The 21,184-nt window shown below is 41.4% G+C and overlaps 1 protein-coding gene across 1 annotated transcript in view; it reads right to left on the reverse strand.

Annotated features, from left to right (window-relative positions):
* Positions 1 to 14,776, reverse strand: part of kcnd1 (potassium voltage-gated channel, Shal-related subfamily, member 1) — a 63,965-nt gene extending 49,189 nt beyond the window's left edge. Inside the window, exons 1-2 of the mRNA XM_018670814.2 lie at positions 14,458 to 14,776; positions 2,205 to 3,506 (exon numbers count right to left, since the gene is read on the reverse strand). Of these exons, the coding sequence (XP_018526330.1) occupies positions 2,205 to 2,360 (156 nt within the window). The 5' untranslated portion in view covers positions 2,361 to 3,506; positions 14,458 to 14,776. The remainder of the gene's footprint in view (positions 1 to 2,204; positions 3,507 to 14,457) is intronic.
* Positions 14,777 to 21,184: the final 6,408 nt, after the last annotated feature.

Below are 21,184 nucleotides of genomic sequence, written 5' to 3' on the forward strand. Positions count from 1 at the left end.
GTATTGTTCATGATAATGTAGGTGTGTTCAGTCACTGAGGTTCGTCCGTGAACACAGTTAGGCTGGTTGTAAATCTACACACAGTGTTTGACATCTAGTTGTGCTATGGAGCAGTGTTTTTACGAGTGAGCCCTTGTTTTATTGATCTCATACAGCAAAACTCCACCAAGCTCGCAAGTCATTCTTGGGGGCATTTTGTGACTTTATTATCAAAGCAGTCAGTAAAGAGACGACTAGAACTGAGGGGAGAAAGACGTGGGGGTTATGAGCAACTCAACAAATCATAGAAAAATCTGTCAGAAAATCACATTTAAACATTTTCCCAAAATTGTTCAGGGCTACTCCAGACCAAGACGCAGCAGGTCTTAATGGCGCTGTGATCAACTAATCATTGACATACTCTAATTTTAAAAACACCGAATCATGCAGTGGGGTTTCAGGGAGAACAGGTCTATCACCATGTGTATTTTTAGCAGGGGTTTGCTCTGGATTTGGGCGTCAGACAGATGTAGCTTCACGTTTTCATTTTCTGTGCATGAAACTGAAACTTGAATTAAAATAATATTCTATCAGAATGAACAGTATGATGCAGGTTATTTAAACCTGCTGAACCGACTTAACACATACAGGCTGAGTATCACTGACTGGTGTTTTAGTCAGTGTGTTATTAATGCTGCATCATGTCTCAGATCCTGTCCATCCTGTTTGTCCTCAGCATCAGGAGCTGTCTGTTCTGTCTCTCTGCGCACAGTTTGTTTTTATCTCCTCACCTCCAGCCTGATTGTGGCTTACAGGCTGTTTCAACTGAAGACGTAAACACTGCATTTACAGGAGAAAACTAAAAATCTGAAAAAAACCTGTGGATGTTCAGATCAGCCTCGCTCTCACTGCTGAACGCTCTGTCCTCGTTTTTCCATATGCATGTGTTTAGTTGGTTTCGGGCTGTTTAACGTGAACAAATATGCTGCTTTATGCTCTTTTCTGTGCCATTAATTTGCTGTGGCTGGTTGTGTTTAACAGCTCTATTAAAACTTTATCTTCAGAGGTGAAGGCACGCAGTCACGTCTGAACACTGAGGTGGAAAACCAGATATATGTGCAGCACAGGGCTGGGCGTTAAGGCAAAAAATATAATCACAATTTTGTTTCCTCATATTGATCGATACATTGATATTTATCACAATACTTAATCTGTGAGTTTGAAGCCCATTAAAAATTAACTTATTAAAAATGAAATGTAAATAAAACAAAAACCTGTGACTCTCCGATCACTGATTTCTCTGATAGGACCTTCTATGTAGAGGAGCAGATCAGACAGTCAGCTGTTTGTGAAAAGTATTTCCTGTCTGGGAGTTTGTACCTACAGTCGAGAACTTCAATCAGTTTCCTGAACCTGAATCTGAGCCCTGTTAGGACTTGGTGTAGATGGACAAACAGCATCTTCATCCTCTCTGTGTGGTCACAGTTTCTGTTCAGAGGATAATGTCAGTTCTGCACTTGTCCACAGCTTTCTTTACCGCAGGTACATCAGGAAATGGCTGTGGACTTCAACCGCCAGCTGCTGTCTGACTGGCTGTTGTTGCGTTAATGCTTCCGTGTGACTGGTTGTTAGAATAAAATGCCCTGAGCTCATCGTCTTACATAAATTTTATTGTGATCCCAGATTGAGATTGTTTTATCGCCCAGCACTTGTTCATCCTTCATTTGACCGTGTTCTTCAAACAGAATAATGCAGCTGTAACCATTTATTTTTTATTTTTGTACCAACATGTTAACAGAACTTTGAGAGCAGACGATTCTGCAAAACCTCTGATTATGTTCATTAACTTTTACTTTCTACGACTGACAACTAAGATATTGCTAAATGAGGGAAATGGTAGGTGAGTAATGGTCAAGGTCAACGCTAGGACCATGGTTACCATTAATAAAAAGTCTTTCACTGCAGGATACAAACCAGACACCTAACTTTCCCTCTCTCCACATAAAGTCAAGCTACTTATTGCTTTGGCACTAAACACTGGCAGAGAATATAAATCAGGAGGTGAAGACTCGTCCAATATGACACTAATTCATAGGGAAACTGTGCTGGGAAACGTTTCTAACTGGTGACCTTTGCTCGACTGGAAAAGGAGAATCTGAAATGTGAATTTAAACACTCCTGGAGAGCCATATTTTGGAGCATGCTCAGTAGACGACAGCACTCACCTGAAACCTGACCCCGCTGACATTGACGTACAGGATCTCATCTGATCTGGACGAGTTGTCCACAGGAGGTTTGGGCATCGTCTTCTTGGCCAGCGGCAGCCAGCCCACGGCCGCCGCCCGCGCAAACGGCAGCCACGTCGCCACGCCGGCTGCCATCTTGCATCAGAGCGTCCCAACCTGCAGAGAGCGTAGTTCTGTCCTCTGGGGAGGGGGCGGAGCCAATGAGTCCTAGGTGAGTGCCTCAACTAAAATCTTCGCTCACTTCTCCTGCCCTGATTTCCTCAAGTGCTCAGGGCAGCGAGAGAGGAGGTGGTCGGACATGTTGACAGGGGGAGGAGGGGGAGGAGGAGGAGGGGCGGAGGGAGGGGTCAGATGACAGTTAGGTGTCAAGCCATGAAAAGAACGCCGTGAAGGAGCAGGAAGGGCGATGCATCTGACAGGTACGAGGCCCGACTTTTATTCTGATGAATTTCAGAAGTCTTCGGACGAGGAAGGAGCTTCCCGTTGCTTTCCAAAATAAAAAAACAAATCTCCAGGGTAAAATTCACACTTTTAAAACCTGGAAACTCAGGAATCTCAGAGATATTCCTTTTTTTGAATGTTTTTCCGATTGCAGATGAAAAACCCTCAGCCTACGAGCAGCTGTCAGTCGGATTCCTCTAAATAACAAAATGTTCCAGTTCAAAACAAAGATTCTCTCGATAGAAAAACATCACGTCTTGAAATCTCAGCAGAATATCTGTCAAATAATAATAAAGTTATTTTATGATATTGCAGCCACAGGTTATTGCTGCTGGGATTTACAACAAAAAGCAAAAAGACAAAAAAAAAATCCAGGTAGGAAAGCGTTAAAGCGTTTGTGTCTGGCCTCCACCTCGCTGCTTCCTCTCTCTCTCTTTCTCTGTTTGACTCTGGCTCTCTCGCCCGCCCTCTCTCCCTCTGAAGACAGATTTGTTGCAGCGCCGCAGCCTTTCAAATTCTTATTAAATTGTGATGATGGTCCCTGAAGTTGCAAGATAGACAGAATCGCCTGTGTTGCCTCCCTCCCTCTAAGTGTTTCTCTGCTGTGGAGATTATGGATCTGCAGCCTCCCTCTTTCTCTCTTTCTCTTTCTCTTTCTGCTTTTGCTTGCTGTTTTGCCCTCTCTAATATTCCTTTATCTCTCTCTGTGTTTTACTGTCTCTTTCTCTCCTGTTCAAGTCGGCGGGGTGTTAGTGTTAGAGGAGAGACACCGGCTTTGTTTTGAGGAGCGAGGAGGAGGCGTCAGGCAGGTCCTTTACTCCATGTCCATGTAAGGCCGTCCTGTCAGAAAACACACAAACAGAAAAGAGACAGAGAGTGAGAGACAAACCAGGAGGAGAGGAGACAAGGAGGGAGGACATGAGATATGAGGTTGTCAAGGGAAAGGAGAGAGGAGAAAGAAAAGGGGGAGAGAGGAGACAAGGGAGGAAAAACAGAAGGTAAATTGGAAGGAGTGAAAGGAGGTCAGCAAATGTGAAAAGAAAGAGGGAGAAATGAAGAATGGAGTGAAGGAATGATGGGAAGAGGAGAGAGGAGAAATGTAGAAAATGGTAGGAAGAGAGAAGGAGGTATGGTAGAAAATAAACAGAGAGAAATAAGGAGGGAGAGAGAAAAAGAAAAGCAGGAGGAGGAGGGAAAGAGCTCCTCGGGGAGTGAATGAGGAAAGGAAGGAGGAAGGACTGGAGAGGAGGAGAAGGACGAGAAAGAGCTGAAGAAATGTAAAAAAAAAAAAAGTTAGGGAAGGAAAGGAGGATTAGAGAGAAGAAGGGAAAGGAAAGGAGGCTAAAATAAAGACAGAGGTGAAGAAAGTGGATGAAAGGATGGAGGGGAGGATGGGATGAGCAGGAGGGGGAGAGGAAGGAGATGAAGAAAATAATGTAAGAAAATGAGAAAGGAGGGAACAATGAGGACAGAAAAGATGAGAAACTACCTTGTTAAAAAAGAGAGAAATTTAAAAGAAGAAGAAGAAAAGAGGAGTAATGGGAAAAGATAAGAAGCCAAACGAAAGGGAGGCAAAAAAAAACGATGTTCTGAGGAAAAGACGATGAGAGGAAGAGAGGGAGGAAGAAATTACAAAGGAGGAGGAGATACAAGAAGAAAAATGAAAAGGTAATAAGAGAAAAGGAGGAGAAAGAGGAGGAAGAGTTGTTAAACGGAGGGAATGAAGAAAAACAGAAGGGAGAGAAACTGAAACTGAAAGAGGTGAGGAATAATAAGAGGGTAAAAAGACAGATGGAAGGATGAAGAAAAAAACAGGAAAGGACAAGAAAAAAGATAGAGAGCAAAGTAGAAAGGAGGAGGAGAGAGAGAGCTGCTGAAAGGAAGACATGAGGAGAGGAGGGAAGAAGAAAAGAAGGATGAAAGAGAAAACAGAGGGAAACAAAAAGGAGAACGAGGAGGAGGAGAAGGGGAAGGAGGGAGGATGATGAGGAGGAATGAGTGTGGAAAGGAGGGAAAAGGGGAAGGGATGGAGAGGAAAGACAGGAAGCAGGAAGAAACAGGAAAGGAGTCTTGTGCGTAGAATACGTTTGTTATTTACAAAGGTTCAGCTGCTCACTGTATTTCTTTATCAAACATGCCATTTGTTGCATTTTTCTGGGACTATTTTTAGCGGCGGATTAATCTTCATTTGGTGCTGTAGTGCGTATTTGGGGAAGCAGGACTAAGTTAAATCTAGTTTTTACCCCCTTCAACTTTAAATTCTTTTTATCCTTTAGTTAAACATGAAGATAAGAGACGACAGACACTAAAACACAAACCGTAGAAACATCTCAGATAAACAGTACGTCATGTCTGGAGTTCATCGATCGCCTCCTTCCTGTCGCTAACATCCCCTGACAGACACATGCAGCTGAACCATGTTCATGTGTTTAAGATGAAGATATAAAGCTGCGGGTTATTAAAGGTGTTTTTTATGATCTGACGAGCAGAGCGTCTTCAGTCTGCTGAGGAAAAACATAGCCGTACGTCTCCTCTCTTTATTTCTCCCTCTGCATTCTTCATTCAATAAAGCAACCACAATAAAGTTTCCTGTGAAGCTGCTCTTCGTCAGATGAAAACTTATTGTTGCGGGTTTATTGCATGAAGTCCACAGTGGGAGCAATAAAACTTTTCCTTCCTCGGGTTTGGTTTGAATCACCATTTGTCTGCTTCAGGCAGATTAACCTCTTCGACTCTGAGGCGCCGTCACCAACTCATCGTTTGTCCGAAGACTTTATTTCAAATTCCAGTGGGGATGTTAAAGTTTGGGTCTCGGGTGTGAATATAGTTGGGCATTAAATAAGCACCACAAGATGGCTGAATCATTCAATGAGAACTGGACACATAAATGGCAAAGTCATTTTTATGCTCTAATGCTTGCTTTTTTTAAAATCATTTTTATCTTGTTTTTACAGCCCACTCTCATGTACATAAAATGTAATCTACTGATTTCCTGGTCATGGACATGAACTGCCGTGAGACTGTATTTTTAATGTCTTTTTACTGCATTTTAATTGTTGCTTTTATTCTGTTTCTCTTAAATCTCTAATTTCTCTGGCATTGATTTAGATTTTTATTCTTGCAGTGCCACTGTCCTGTTGCTAAACTACCTGCTGTGATTGTAAAATACCTTGGGTCAACTCTTGCTGTTTTTAAATGTAGTATATAACAATAAATGACTAGATCTGACCAATAATGGATCAATGCAAAGTACCTCAAATAAATACAGGTGAGTTTTCTGGGTTTATTTTGGTAGAGTTGTGGTAGGTAGGGAGCTCCTCAAAAACTTCACTGGCTCCCACACACTTCTGATATCCAAACATAGACCCATGTTGTTCTACATTATACAGTTCTGGGGTTTTCTTCAGGTTATTATGTAAAAATCTGCCAAATGAAAAACAGACCAAACTCAACTAAAGCACAAATGTCCTCAATGAAACGGTCACACACAAGCTCTGCACCAACACAAGGAAAATATATGGATGTCAATGAAAAGACTGTTGACATCAAGGTTCAGCACGCACACACACACACACACACACACACACACAGGTACAGGAAGGTGTGTGTGTGTGTGTGTGTGTGTGTTGATGAATTATGAATGAAACTTTCAGCCTGACTGGTTTAGTATGGCTGCAATGCCTCAGTTACCACTGAGCACATACAATCCACCACAACACACACACACATAAGCAAAGACACATGTATGAACACACATGTGCAAACAAATACAAACACACAGCCTTGCCCTGAATAGTGTGGTGTTTTCTAGATAGAGAAAGCTTTTACATGAACACACAGCAGGAACACACCCAGTGTGTGGTGTTCAACCACGCTGCAAGGTTTCACTCTGTTTCTGAGGGTTTTTATTTCTAGTCTTTTCCTCACAATCAATGAGCCTCAAAGACGATGACACTGTTGATTTTGTCCAGTGTGGGATATCTCAACATCTACAGGTTTCCACAAAACGGACTGTGCTCATGTTTCTCGGAGGGTAAACTTATTCTAGTCCCATGTGTTTTGGTGTTTGAGATCTCTCAGCACTGTAAATATCACTGGTTGGGGAGTTTTTAAATCACTGTGGTGTGTCAGTTAGAAGATGCTTCGAGGCTTTTTTGTACTTTACTAGAAGGCTGAAGTGTCTCAACCACAACAACATATAAGATGCTCCAACAACAACAGACACCCAACAAAGTGTTACACAACAAGATCACCATCATCAGTGCAGGTGACACACCCTCATGTCTTCAAGATCTGGTAAACAGAGCTGTACTGGGAGGTACAAAGGATCTCTGGGTGGTTCCCTTCACCTCCGTCCTAATGGTAACAATTCACCATAAAGTGGATGTGATACGTCACTAAGGATTGCCCCTTTCCCTGCTGCTCGAGGCTAAAGAATCTTGCTGAATTTGTTCTTAAAAATACCAAGCAGTAAAGCACAAAGTATTAAAATATTCTCCACAAATGAAAGATAAAAGAGAACCACAATACGTCTGTCCACTCCAAACTGTCGAAGCTTCCACGTTAATAATTGTTGGAATTATCTTTTTGTTTTTCGTCAATTACAGTTAACTGTAGATATTCCTGGTTCCTGGAGGATGAATCTGACCTATTCTGCTGATCCTCTGACTTTTCCTGTAGCACTACCAACAGCTCAAAACTTTTACCCTTGACATTCACATGGCTTGAGCTGTACACTGTGTTTAGCGGTAATTAGCAAGTGTTAGCATGCTGACGTTAGCATTTGGCTAAAAGCACCTAAGTGCCTGAGGACTTGGGTCTGAGACCCCCAACCCAATGACATCCTTTTCCACAACCACACAACCACAACACATTTGAAAAGACAAAAAGAACAAACATCCATCCATCCATTAGCTACACCACTCGTCCTTTTAAGGGTTGCAGGGGGGCTACAACCAAATCCCTGGTGACATTGGGCAAGAGGTGGGGTACACCCTGGATAGTTGGTCGCCAGTCCATCACAGGGCTGACATATAGAGACCAACAGTCGTTCATGTTAACATCAAAAGGCAATTTAGAGTCGGCAGTTAACCCACGGGTCTTTAGACTGTGGGAGGAAGCAGGAGGAAACCCACACAGGAGGAGAATACTCCACACAGAGAGGCGCCCATCAGTCAGCAGGTTCTAACCCACAGCCTTCTTGCTGTGAGGCAACAATGCTAACCACTGCACCACCATCCAACCAGAGGAAGAACAAAGCAAGCAGAAAACAACACACGTCCTGTATAATAACGACACACTCTCACTGTGAAAGTTTTAACAAAAACCATCATGTTCCTGCTGTCTTCTCCTACAGCGTGTGTTTGCTGTAGATTTGTCCATAACATCAGGTATATGTAATGAAGGCAGAGAGTACCAGTGTAATGGTCTTCCACAGAAAGGCTAGCAAGTGTTTTCAGGTCCATTTATAGTTTTTTTTTTGTTTTTTTTTCTTTCAGATTCAGTCAGCTGGAAAAATGTTTCATTAGTCTAGTTTAACCTGCAAGAGTTTCTGACGGCTGGCATAACTTGTGTTTCTGCCACAAAGGGGATAAATGCATGACGACTGAGAACGAGTTCATAGCGTTTCTCGATATCTTTACTGCAGAAATGAACCAGGGAGAAAATATGTCAAACATTCACAAATAACAGCCGTCACAGAGGGTGAGCGCCTTATAATCAGGGTAGTCTTATATTTGAGCCGATGTGGTATTTGTGGATGTAGACTTCCTGTGCAGCTGCAAACATCTACTCCACACCCGTCTGCAAGGGTCTAATTGTCAGTTGTTTTTCCAACTGTCAGTAAACACAACAATAGACCCTTTTTCCACTGAAGAAATGAAAAAATCGTAGAGGTGGACAGTGACTCAGAGGTTTTCTGGATAACTAGGATGTAGCTAAATAAAAGTTTCCTGCTCGTGTCCACAGCTGCTGTAGGTGTAACAGTCGTGACTTTCATATCGAGAGATTCACTGGCGTCTCGGTTCAGTCCTCAGTCCGTTCATTTCCCGATAATCTGTCCGTCCTCTCTGTGGGAATCCCTGCTGACATCATGTGTTTCTAAGGAGACAGATTACAGCATCCACATGATGCTTTTTATCCACAGCCACAGCTCAGAGATCAGCATTTCACTCGCACCAAGCGGCTTCTGTGGCTTCGACCCTGGAAGCTTCCGGTAATGGTCCAAATGGTTTTATGGTTATTACTGTGTGAGAGCTGAACCTGAGTCAGTGGATTTTCTGTCCGACTGCAGAGCAAAAGACCAACACAAACAGCGTGGTGCTTTTAAAATGTAAAGTCACTGCAGTTTAACAGAGTTTTTGTAACTTCAGAACCTTGAAGAATGAACTTGCAGAAGTTGTTTAAAAAAAAACAACTGAAAATCACCATGTTTCAGTAAAAAAACTCACTAATTAAAGTTCCTGCAGCATCTGTTGAGGTTGACCGAGTCTTTTCCATCCAGTGTCCACAGTAAACTCTGTTCATGTCTTATTCATTTCACCATCAGTCAGTGTTTCGTTTGTTCGGCTTAAAAGCTTTAAACAAATGTGGCAGGAGTTCTCCTCTAATGGGATTTGCATGATTGTTCTGTTGTTTCATGACAAGCCTCCTACATTCATCTGTTTGTGACTAGGAAATGAATGAGCTAAAGTAAACAACATCATTTAATACTGTAATAGGCAGAGTGTCACACGTCTGTGTAATAGGATCAGCCAAACTGTTGGCCAATCAAAAATACTGTCCTCAGGTGGACAACTGGGGGATATTACAGGGAGGAAATGTCACACTAAACATCTACAACAAAAGTTGTCAGTCGAGACAAGTTTGGTTGCAGCAGGTTATCTCCATGCATTTTACTTTTACACACCTTTTATTTTAGGACAAAACGTGGTGAAAAATGGAATTTATAACTTGAAAATAGATTACTGCAGGAGATGAGTAAGGACAGAATTGTTTCGCAGACACTTTTGGCTTGAAAACAAGGGTAGGAGTGCACATTACTATATTACTAGTTTTTCTTGTTGCTATGATAGTAAATGATGTTGTGGAAAATGTGTTGGTAAAAAAACAAATATTAGGTACTTATTAGGTTCTGATTTCACAAATGCTTATAAATTGCTAATAATTTGGTTTGATACAGTCTTCAGTTTTGGTTAATGAAGAATTTGTTTCTCATGTAAAGAAATTGTAGATGCTGGCAGCCACACACCAGGGGGCGCTGCAGAGAGGAGGTTTAAGAATTATTAAAAAGGTGGTTTGTTGTTCAATAACAGCACATTATGAAGCTTTTTAGGTGGATTTCTTTGGTTTATTTGTTTGTTTTGACTGAGCTAGGCTAACTGTTTCCTCTGCTGCTGGTCTCTGTGCTAAGCTAACACAGATTTGTTCTTCCTCCACGTAAAATTACGTCCATCAGGTTTAAACACAAGTCTGTAAATACAACTAATAAAACAGAGATTTCAAACAGTTGTGACGCTTTGAGAAAAATAATGTTAGTTATGAGAATAAAATGGGAATTCTAACAAGAATATTATTATATAAAAATGCATATACTCATAAAATTAGGATTTTCTTTAAACTAATAATAGCTTTTTATTAAACTAATAAGATGATAATTACAAAACATTTTCTCATTGAAGGGCTGCAACTATAAACACAATATAATAATATGTATAAAAGATCATAAAATAATGATTGACATCTTTAAATAGAAGATATTCAGTATGCTGGGAAAATCAGCTTAATAATTTATTATCAGCACAGCCGTAGATCATTTTTCAGTCAATCAATAAATCTGTGATCGTTAAAGCTCTATAGTACTATAGAGTTTTAGTCATAAAATAACAACTTTCTGCTCATATTAACTTCTCATGAATCAATCATTTTATTCTTATAATTTTGATTAAACTAATAAAATTCCAACCTTTTCTCCCACGAATCTATAATATCACAATTGTAATATAAACTGTTTAACTATTAACTGTTTTCAACTTTAATCTCTTGTTGTCACGTCTCACCTTTTTCTCATAAGACTACAACTTTATTTACATAATGAAGATTTTGATAGACGACAGCTAGAGGCTAAAGATTCTTGAAATTTGTGTTTCTGTGTAAAAAAATCTATAAAGAAAAAAAAAAGTCAAAGTTTAATCAGTTTCCTCTGGTTCAGTGGATTTATCTCAGAACAGACCAATACCATTTAGTGACAGTAGTTGTGTTTAAATCAAACCTTAGAACAGACACAGCTTCAGTGTTTTCATCCACATAAAAAACGTAATTCCTCAGACGATGTTTTGCTGACAAACAGAATCGGTTTAAACTGTCTCTATAACACTGACAGATGTATGACAGATGTGATACACAGCACTTTCTAAAGGAACAACAGGATACAACCTGATCTGCTGCTGACGTGACAAATGTTTCTGTAAATATGAAATCAAAGTCCTGCTGTCTCTGCTCTGCTGTACCTGACCTGATCAATAACAGGACAACAACACGTCTCCAATCACTGATCAATGGAGCAGAGAAAAAATATGTTTCTGATTACTGATCGATCATAAGGAAGCAGTGCTCTCTGATCACAGATCAATGAGAAGGTAAACAGACCCAGGTCATTCTGTTTTCATTGTTCATTCTCCTGCAAATCTGAATCATTATTTCACATTTATGCTTCCTGTCTTTTCTTTCCACCACCTCTTTCTCCTTCGTTTCCTCCTTTCCTCGTCCGTCTCTCTAACTTCCATCCTGTTTTCTATTTTCTACAAATATACACACATAACAACATGTGGTTTTCAGTGGCGCTGAGTAACTTTTAAATTCATATAATTCTGGATGAAGTCATAAACTTTTCCGCCGCTGCTGATAATCCTCATTTCTGCTCTATTTAAACTCAGTGTCTGGAAGATGATGTTTAAAATGATGATTTAATTACTTTTCATTGGGAAACAACTACACATCTGTCCAGAGTCTTTGGTGATGAAAGCCCCTGGTACAAAGGTGGGACTGAACGACTTATCGAAATTTAATTGTAACTGTGATGTAAACTAATGTGATGATGAAACCTCAGAGTCTGACCCAGAGGTCCATCAGGTCTCATCGTCGTCCCTGTGTGACAGGCGGTCACGCTCACCAATCAGAAGTCAGAGCCACTGTGGAAACGCCCACTAACAAAAAACAAAATGGCCGCCGCCTCAGAGGAGGCAGGTCGACACCTCGCTGCGTTCAGAGACAGAAAAGCTGCTACAGGCGTCTGTAGGTCTGAAACATCACAGATGGACAGACGGAGACCACAAACAGAGTCAGAACAGATGATCAGCTGACGGAGGCTCTGCTGACAGACATAAAGTTACAGGAAGTTGTTGTTACTGCACTAGAGAAATTTAAACAAAATGAAAAAGCTTTGCAGACTCAGTGGCCAATGAACCTCTCTTCTCTGTTATCAGTTTCCCTCTGCTGCCGGTTTAACCCAGGTTCAATATGTTCTGGACCCGTCTATGTCCTGGAGTCACTGAGAGGAAACTGATCCGTGTGACGACGGACGACTAAAGTGTCGCACTGCTCCTTTAAACTGAGAAACGTGCAGGAGCAGTGTGCTGTCACTCGTAAGTAACAGGAGGAACAGAGTTTCTGCTGGAGTGGAAACTGATGTAGACACACACACACACACACACACACACAGTGATGAAGAGCAGCACATGGGCGGTCAGTCTGAGTGTTTGTGTGAAACCATTAGACGACCATCAGCGAGCAGCACTTCACTGCAGCAGACACACACACTCACACACACACTCCAGCACAAACACTAGAGATCTCACGAATCAAACAATAGAAAACAGTAAAGTAGAAAAGCAGAATAAAGAACAGAAAACAAATCACCTTCACACACAATTACACAGCTATTATACAACTACACAATTACACAATGATACAACTGCAGCAGTGAACACGTCTTGTAGGAAACATAATTTCCAGATTATTTTTTATCAACACAAAGAGGAAATGTTCATTTCTGTGAGACATCGTGTTTGTTTTCCACTGAAATCTCTGATGTTGCAGCAGAACCTTCAGAACCTGTTTGTCCACGACGGGCTGATACGACCTGACCTGAGCTTTTCTGTCTCTTAATGACCGACACACACACAGAAAAAAAAAACGAAGCAGTTTGATAAAACACAACTTTACGACAAACGAGCTCAATATGAACTAAAACTGTTTTGAGAGTCCGTCGACAAGACCGGGGCTACCACATGAAGACAGACGACCTGACGGAGCTCAAGTTTTCCATTATTTAGACAGAAACAAAACAGAGTAAACCTCAGGCCCCTGAGGGTTAAAACATAAACTGTGCATGATCAATAAATCTTTACATCAATCTGATTGATTACAAATTCTTCTGTCAACATTTTGTTCAATCCACGCTCTTAATTTTTCTGTGCTGCTGCTTTTACTTTGACATATTTTTATTGTAAATTTTGATTTTACATTCTCGACTTTTGTTGTACAACACTGAGGCAGTTTCCTCGTACAAAATGTGAAAATTTAGTTGGCAATAAACCGTCAGCACTGTCTGATTTCTGTTTTAACATCAGGTCAGATACATCAGAGCTGTTTTGTCGTTCTTCTCAAACACACGTATCACAGCAGAGTCTGCTGAAGTTTGATTTTCCGTGAATCACATGTACAGACCTAAACCAGCACTGAATGTCTCCAGCTGACACCCAATGATCACCATGAACACACACTGTGCTGCTGCCACAAATACTCACTAAAGCATTAAATGCAGATTCATCCACCGCTGAAAATAGTCCCCAACAAACACTTTATATATTTTGTTTGTTTGATAAAAACTACAGTGAGCAGCTGTTTCAAGAAATCACAGAGACGTTTCTTTTTACAAATGAAACTATATATTTCTGAGGTGCTTTTAGATCCTGAACGCCTCAGACAGAGGGGGGAGGTCAGGAACTGTTAAGACGATAAGAAACATGCAAGCACGCGACGTCCCATCACGACACGACGTAAAAAAACACTCAGACTCTGCAGCTTTAAAAACCTGCAGCAAAGTTTTCGACAAAATATAAATTCAACTTTAAAATCAGAAGAAAAGTGAATGAGGTTTGGTTGTTTGCAAAACGACAGAGCAGAAGGTGTGTGAATATTAATAAGCAGAATGTGTGTGTGTGTGTGTGTGTGTGTGTCTGAATGCTAACCACCGTTAATGGCAAACACACAGAACTTCATCACTAATTCATACGACTGGATTACGTCAACCTCAGCACACACATGCACTGCACTACACACACACACACACACACACACAAACACAAACACAACTACACACACTCTACTATTCCACTTTTACCTGTTATTGTTATTTTTCTGCAACTTTCAACTGTTAATTCCAAACAAACTCAGCCCCCTCTATTCTGTTCTATTCTGTTCTATTCTGTTCTATTCTACTCTGCCTTCCCTGCTCTCTTGTTCTACTTCTTTCTTTCCTCTCCTCTCTGTTCTTTCCTTCTTTCCTGGTTCTTTTCTCCTCTTTATCACAACTTTCCAATCTGATTCTATTTTCTCTTCCTCTCTCCAAACTCTTCCTCCACCTCCCTCTGTCCCGTCCCATCTGCCCCCCCCACCCCACCTCCTCTTCCACCAGACTTCTACTCTCTCCACTCTCTCCTCTCTCACCCTTCCTCTCGTTCTATTCTCAGCAGTAGTCGGTGTTATCTGGAGCAGTTTTCATCCTACTTACCACAGCTGAGGAGGAAGAGGATGATGGTTGGTGGTGGTGATGATGAAGGTGGAGGAGGATGAGGAAGGCAGAGGCAGGTTGTTTTTTTTTTTTGTCCAGGTGGAAGCGGGACGGACGGACGGACGGACGCAGGAGGATGCAGGAATAATAATAAAAAAGAAGAAGAAGAAGAAGGTGGAGGAGGAGGAGTGTTGTTTTACTGTCTCAGATCTGTCCTGCTCTGCTGCCGCGGCAACAACCACATCTCCTGTCATCCCTCCTCTCTCTCTCTCTCTCTCTCTCTCTCTTTCACACACATGCTCGCTCACTCGCTCTCTCTCTCTGGCTCCACCTCCTCCCATTTGCTTGCTCGACCCTCCCCTCCCTCTCTCCCTTCTCTCTCTCTCTCTTTCTGTTCATTGTCATTTCTCGCTCTTTTTCTCTCGTCCCTCCCTTTTCTCTCTGCACACACACACACACACACACACACACACACACACACACACACACTGCTCCACATTAAACCGACTGATGGGAGTTTCATGTTGGGAGAGAGAGAGAGAGATAGAAGGAGAGAAGGAAACAGAGAGAGAGAGAGAGTAGAAATTACTACATTGATGTAACAGAACAATTTAAAAAAATCAACTGTTCAGATTAAATAAGAAAAAAGTTGAATTCTCTTTATTCATTCAACAGAGATCGTTGTGGTAGAACTAAATAGGAGACGGTGAATAACTCGCTCCGTGTTTGGGAAAGTTTCAAAAAGGAAAAAACATTAGAAGAACAACTTTTTAAAGTGTGTAAGTTTACTTCACTGTGAGAGATAAATCAGACAGAGTGATACAGTTTAAGGTTGTCGGATGCCTGATGAATCGCAGCGCTACGATGGGAACGTAAGCATGAAAGACTCGTCATCAGTTCGTGTCGTCCAGCTGTGATGTTTTGAAACTGCAGCTCTGTGAGGTTTTCTTCTTCTCTTCTTTTTCCCTACACTTTTATTTCACTAACTTAATTTAAAGCAGCAGTGTATCAGACTTAGTGCCATCTAGTGGTGAGAACGCAGATTGCAGCAGTAGTTGTTCATCCCTAAAACTATACGTAATAACTAACACGTTACAGGCTGTGGTGTCGACGTAAAAACGCGAAAGGCCCTTTATAGAGCCACTGTTTGGGTCGGTGTGTCCGCTCTGGGCCACTGTAGAAACATGGCGGACTGAGTGGAAGAGGACCTGCTATGATTAGTTTTAGGTGAATACACACTAATAAAAACATATAGAGTATATTCCATATCTGCCAACACAGCCCTGTAAATGTTACAAACTGGTCCTTTAAAAAACAGCCTGTACGATACATCGCGTTGTATTCTGCATCACTTCCTGCCGTATTCTGACTGGTTAGTTTGTAAATGTGAGTCCTTGCAGCGATGGCCCACAGTGAGATCTCAGAGCACGGTTTTAAAACTGACCACCACCGATTTGACCATGTTTCCCTCATGACTGTCAATTTAAAATTATATCCATACAGCCCAATATCACAAATCATAAATCTAAAAACTTTATTCTCATAATATTGACTTTTCTTAAACAATTTTATTTTCACTCTACTGATTTTTCCTCCTACCACACTATTTTCATTTAAACTATTTTCTAAAGATGTTATTTCTTTATTCTCAAATTGAAGTTCATTCTCATGAGAAGACGACACTGTGAGATTTTTTCCAATAAAATTACAGTTTCATCTTATTGTATCTTAAAAATTACAACTTTGTTCATTGTTGTCGATTTGCTTTTACTTTTCAGAATTGTGGCTTAATTCATATCATTAATCTCCTGAAGTATAACAAATTTATTCTCAAAAATATCAATATTTTTTCCCAGTGGTGGCCGTAATAATAACTCTCTGAATTTACAAGGAGACGGTTGAGATCAGAGGATTTATTCAGTCTGAAAAATTAGTAAATGTAAATCTGCTTTAAATTATTGTCGGTGAATTTGTGTTAGAGGTCGAGTTTCATTTGTTCCCTCGGACACGTGAAGGAAACACAATCAGCTTAAGCACTTAGTCAGACAAAACACTGTCCACACACACACACACACACACACACACACACACAGCTGGACACTGGAGCTGCTTAGTTAAACATTTAAACACCAAACTGAGGCTCAACAACAAACAGATCTCTGCTGCTGATGATGCAGGTTGTGTCTTTATACATACTCTCATTTTAATATTTGAATATAAAGATTTTGGAATCATATAAATGTAGAATTTAACAGGTTTCTCTGAACAGTTTCAGTTCAGAGCTGAATGCTTTTCGAAGCTACAGAAGGTTTCATTCTAAAATCTCAAATTTTCTGGTGGAATATTCCTTTAAATCTCCTCCTCATTCAGCTGGTTAACGACCACATGGCTCATTAGCACAAACAGTCCATCTGTTGACTTCTGTTGGTGTTTCTGTTGTCATGACAACTGCACCAGTAAAACAACTACTTAATTAAACCTTCTATTTTGAGTGCACATGTGACACTTAGGGCTACATGCAGTGCATTATGGGTATCAGGATGGTGAGTTGAAATCAGTAACAAAGGTTTACTGTGTTACGTGAATTCGGCTCCGTCCGCCCTAAAATGTTTTAGTTTTAAAACTCATCGCTGTTGCTATGGTTACGCCTGCCTACTACTTTTCAAGACTTTTGGAAACGCTGCTGGGCCTGTTTCAGTTTGAAAACTCCAGGGCTGGAAACAATGACACTGACACCCACGACCACTTCCTGATCTGAGGGTTGTTATTGTCGACGTACCCTTCTCTGATTCGTCACGCTCTGATCATGTGACCCATCTCAGCCTTGACAAGTCTTGCTGACCTTGGTGTCTTCGCTAACAACTAAATTCTTAGTTTTTGCTGTTGCTGTTTTTCAAAGTATTTTCTGCAACTTAACAACCAACTGCAGAGTAAACAATCTACTTCCTGTGTACGCTGACACGCTCATGCCCAGTGTGCATGAATGGTCATGTGATATGTGTTTTCAAGTGTGTTAGTATGGAGAGGACACAGACCTACAATGCTTGTCTGCATGGAGACTGTTTTAGTTTTAAAACAGCGTTTTAGAATGAAAACCATTTGTGTGGACGTAGCCTTAGAGACAAAATGTTCCTCCTTCTCAGAGTCTTAGCTGAGTCTGAACACTTAGAAATGAAACACATATTTACATCATTCAGTGTGACTTCCACTTCCTGAGGATATCATTATCTCTGATGTCCATCCAGAATAAACCTCCAGAAATCCACTTAGAAATCAGAGGAAAAAAGAGGCTGCAGAACTCGCAGCAGTTTTCCTCAGTGTGACAGTTGTGTTCCCACACAGGCCTGTTCTGTCTGTTGGTGTCAGCATGTTTCCATCTATCTGATCAGCAGAAACATGTTTCATTTCCTCCATTTTCACACTAAAATCTAATTTCACATTAAGCTGATAAAAAGCAGCAGAAGGAAAAAAAACTCAGAGTCACTTTAAAATCTGAGGAGAGGATTGAAATGACAGGAGGAGCAGCCAGTTCACAGAGGAACAGGAGGTCACTGTGGGTGTAATTATTACTGAGAGAGCTGAAAAACGACGGGATTAAAATCAGGGAGTAGAGCAGCTGATGCTAAAATGACCACGCCTCCTCTGTCCAGTCTGACTGAGGTGAAAAGCTGTCTCACGAGACAGTATCCAGCTGCAACTAGCATGACCAACAAAACTATGGTGCGCTCTGTTAGTACCTGGAAGTTGGAATTTCTGAGTTCCTAGTCTGAGATTTCAACTCGGAAAGTCAGAGAAACCCCACCAATGCAATTCAAGATGGCTGCTACTCACATCAACAGCAGTGAACACTCTGCTAATGTTACTGTTTATAGCGGTTATCTGTGGACATGTTGCTGTTTTCATGAGCAAAATCTCACATAGAACTGTGCAATGTGTCGCTTTCTCCAGCCCCATGCCTTAAACACTAAAACATTAACTGTTAACCATTTTTTCCACACAGCCATAGTTTGAAAGTCTGAAAGTCTGAAAGCTGTCATTGTGAGGAAGAGTCGAGAACAAGCTCTTTGGAGGGATCATCAGAGTCAGAGGGAGGAAAGTCCACAGCCCCAGGAAAAGGAAGGAGAGAGCAGCTGGTCAGAACAAGGAGGCGTCAGCTCCGTCAGAGCCGGAGGAAAACTGCATCCAACAAGAAAGGCAGGACTGAAGCTGCCGAGGGACGAGCTAAAACAAAGGCGGCCTCCGGCTGACGACCCTGCAGCTGACCTATCACCTGTACAGTGACCTGCACGAACACAATCACCAATAACAGAGAGTTCCTCCTGCGAGTCACAGCCTGAGATAATCAGTGCAGAGGAACAGAAATAAAGATCATCAGTGTGGACATGAAAACACACACACACACACACACACACACACAAAGACCGCCTGAAGGTGCATGTGCAGCATGTGTATACACCCACACACAGACACACAACACGCTACATCACATGATGACAGAAACACACAAACACACACACAGTTCAGTTCCAGCTAAACGTTAATAATGAATGTGAAGAATCATTGGTCAGCTGTCGGCCTGTCGCTCAGGCTGTCAACACACACACACACACACACACACACAGCAGCAGCAGCTGGATGACATATCAAAGTTTAATGTTGGTGTGGTGAAAACATTTTATTGTGGAGCTTCAGTTCTGAGTGAAACCTTAAAGGATCAGGTCTCTGCTGTTTCCTCTCGTCTCTCGGCTGCAGGCGACAACTTCTCTATTTCTGTTCATCTCGTTTAATCGTTTTAATCTGCTCCACACCAAACAGAACAAAACAACCATCAACTGCCCAAAGACCTCCACATTTACTCCATATTATCTGGGTTTACATCATTTGTTTAGTGGCAGATTTGTCAGGTCCTGCATCCTCCAACTTGTGGCCCTGATCTTGACTCTGCTTTTAAGACCTGAACTGTTTCAGTTTCTATTGTGCACTGTAGTCGAACTGTGAGGCTTCATCCAACAATTATTCATTTTCTTTAATAACTGATTGTTAAATGTGAAAACATCAGATAATAGTGAAAATCAACAGATGCCGGGGCCCCTCTGGAGGTTAATGTGCTCCAGTCGCCCTCGGCCTTTGTTTTATAGTCCACTTTTATTTAGTCTCTTTGCTTTCACTGCATCTTTCTGTCAGGTTTATGTCCTGTTGACTCCACAGCAGAAACAAAGATGAACTAAAACACTACAGGGCACAACACAAGTCTGTTTCCTCATTAACTGAAGGTGACGTAACACTGACACCTGAATCCTGCTGTCTGCAAGAAAAACTATCCAACGGCTGATGAAACGGTCGGCAAGAACGTTACGTGTTCACCATCTCTACTTAAGGTCGGGGGTTTAACTGGGATTCATGAGGAGGAAGAGCTCGTCTTCATCCTCAGCTCAGTGACTCAGTCCTGTCTGTTTTCCTCTGCTCTGACACACCAACATCTGCACCTCAAACCAGCCCAGTTCCCAGCTTTCAGACCTGCTCTCTGCAGCTGCTGCTGCCCTCTGACTGCTCTGTGTTGTTGCTTTTCCTTTGTGCTCTTCTTTAAAGGTGAACTGTTTTATCTAACCCTGAACACTACAGGAACTATTTTTTCAGTAGAAACTGGTTCAGATAAAAACTGTTGACCCTGTGTGTGAGTCACAGTGTCCCTGTTTCTGAAAAGAGATGTTGCTGTTTCTAAATGTTGTTTTTTTTTAAATGGCTGTGTCACAAACTAAACTCCATTAACCTTCACTGTGTTGGAGACACTTCAAGGACATTTGTCTCAAACTGAATCTTTATTTCTTCACTGATCTTTTTGGTGAAGTGAACCTTTAAATGAATTTGAGGGAATCAGAACAAAAACACAGCATCCACGCAACTGACCACTCCTCCTCGGCCCTGACGGAAAACATCAAGAGGTGAAGGAGGATTAATTAGGACTTAGAGAACCCGAACACCAGGCGTTTATCAAAACCGACTTTATTTAACACATGGAAGACGCTCAGAGACAAACTCAGTGCTGTAGGCTACAGTTCAATAAGGTTTCTTCTCCTTTCCTTTGGTAAAGGAAGCTCCAGTGTCTCCTCTGCTAAAGGAGATAAGATAGGAAGCACTGATGCTCCTGACCATTCAGAGACCTGGACCAGTGCTGATCATGGCTGACACTCAGAGACTTCAGGGTCATCTCACTCATTTAGGAACCTTCCTAAGCTAGAAGGACTATTCGACTGCAGCCAGGGTGAAGAGGCAAAAAAAGAGAGACAGAACCTTTGGACAGTGTGGGAGCATTAGTCAACGACCAAAATAATCTTAAGTTGCAGCCCGATCGGCCGGAGGCTGAGTGTAATAAAGAGCCTTTTCATTATTAGTCTGTGGCTTTATTTACTTGAGTAATTAGAGAAGTTCCCACCTGCAGTAATGACACTACTGCAAATATTCATGAAACTGAAACCTCCCTGTAAGACTCCTGATTCTCTGCTGTGCCTCTGCAGTGAGGTTTTTACTTCCATCGGCACATTGACTCTAAGGCACAGAAAGAATTTAAATGGACAAGGTTTCAGATCCTCAGAAAGTTTGAAAACGGACAACCATGAAATGAATTTTTCAGTGTGACCGAACGATTAGACTGTTTTTATTTCTTCTCTCCAAAAACAAGAAATGAGCTCCAGAAATACAGAAATATAACCAAACAGCTATTTGAAAA

The sequence above is a fragment of the Lates calcarifer genome, linkage group LG6 (assembly GCF_001640805.2).
Source record: "Lates calcarifer isolate ASB-BC8 linkage group LG6, TLL_Latcal_v3, whole genome shotgun sequence".
Lineage (NCBI taxonomy): Eukaryota > Metazoa > Chordata > Actinopteri > Centropomidae > Lates > Lates calcarifer.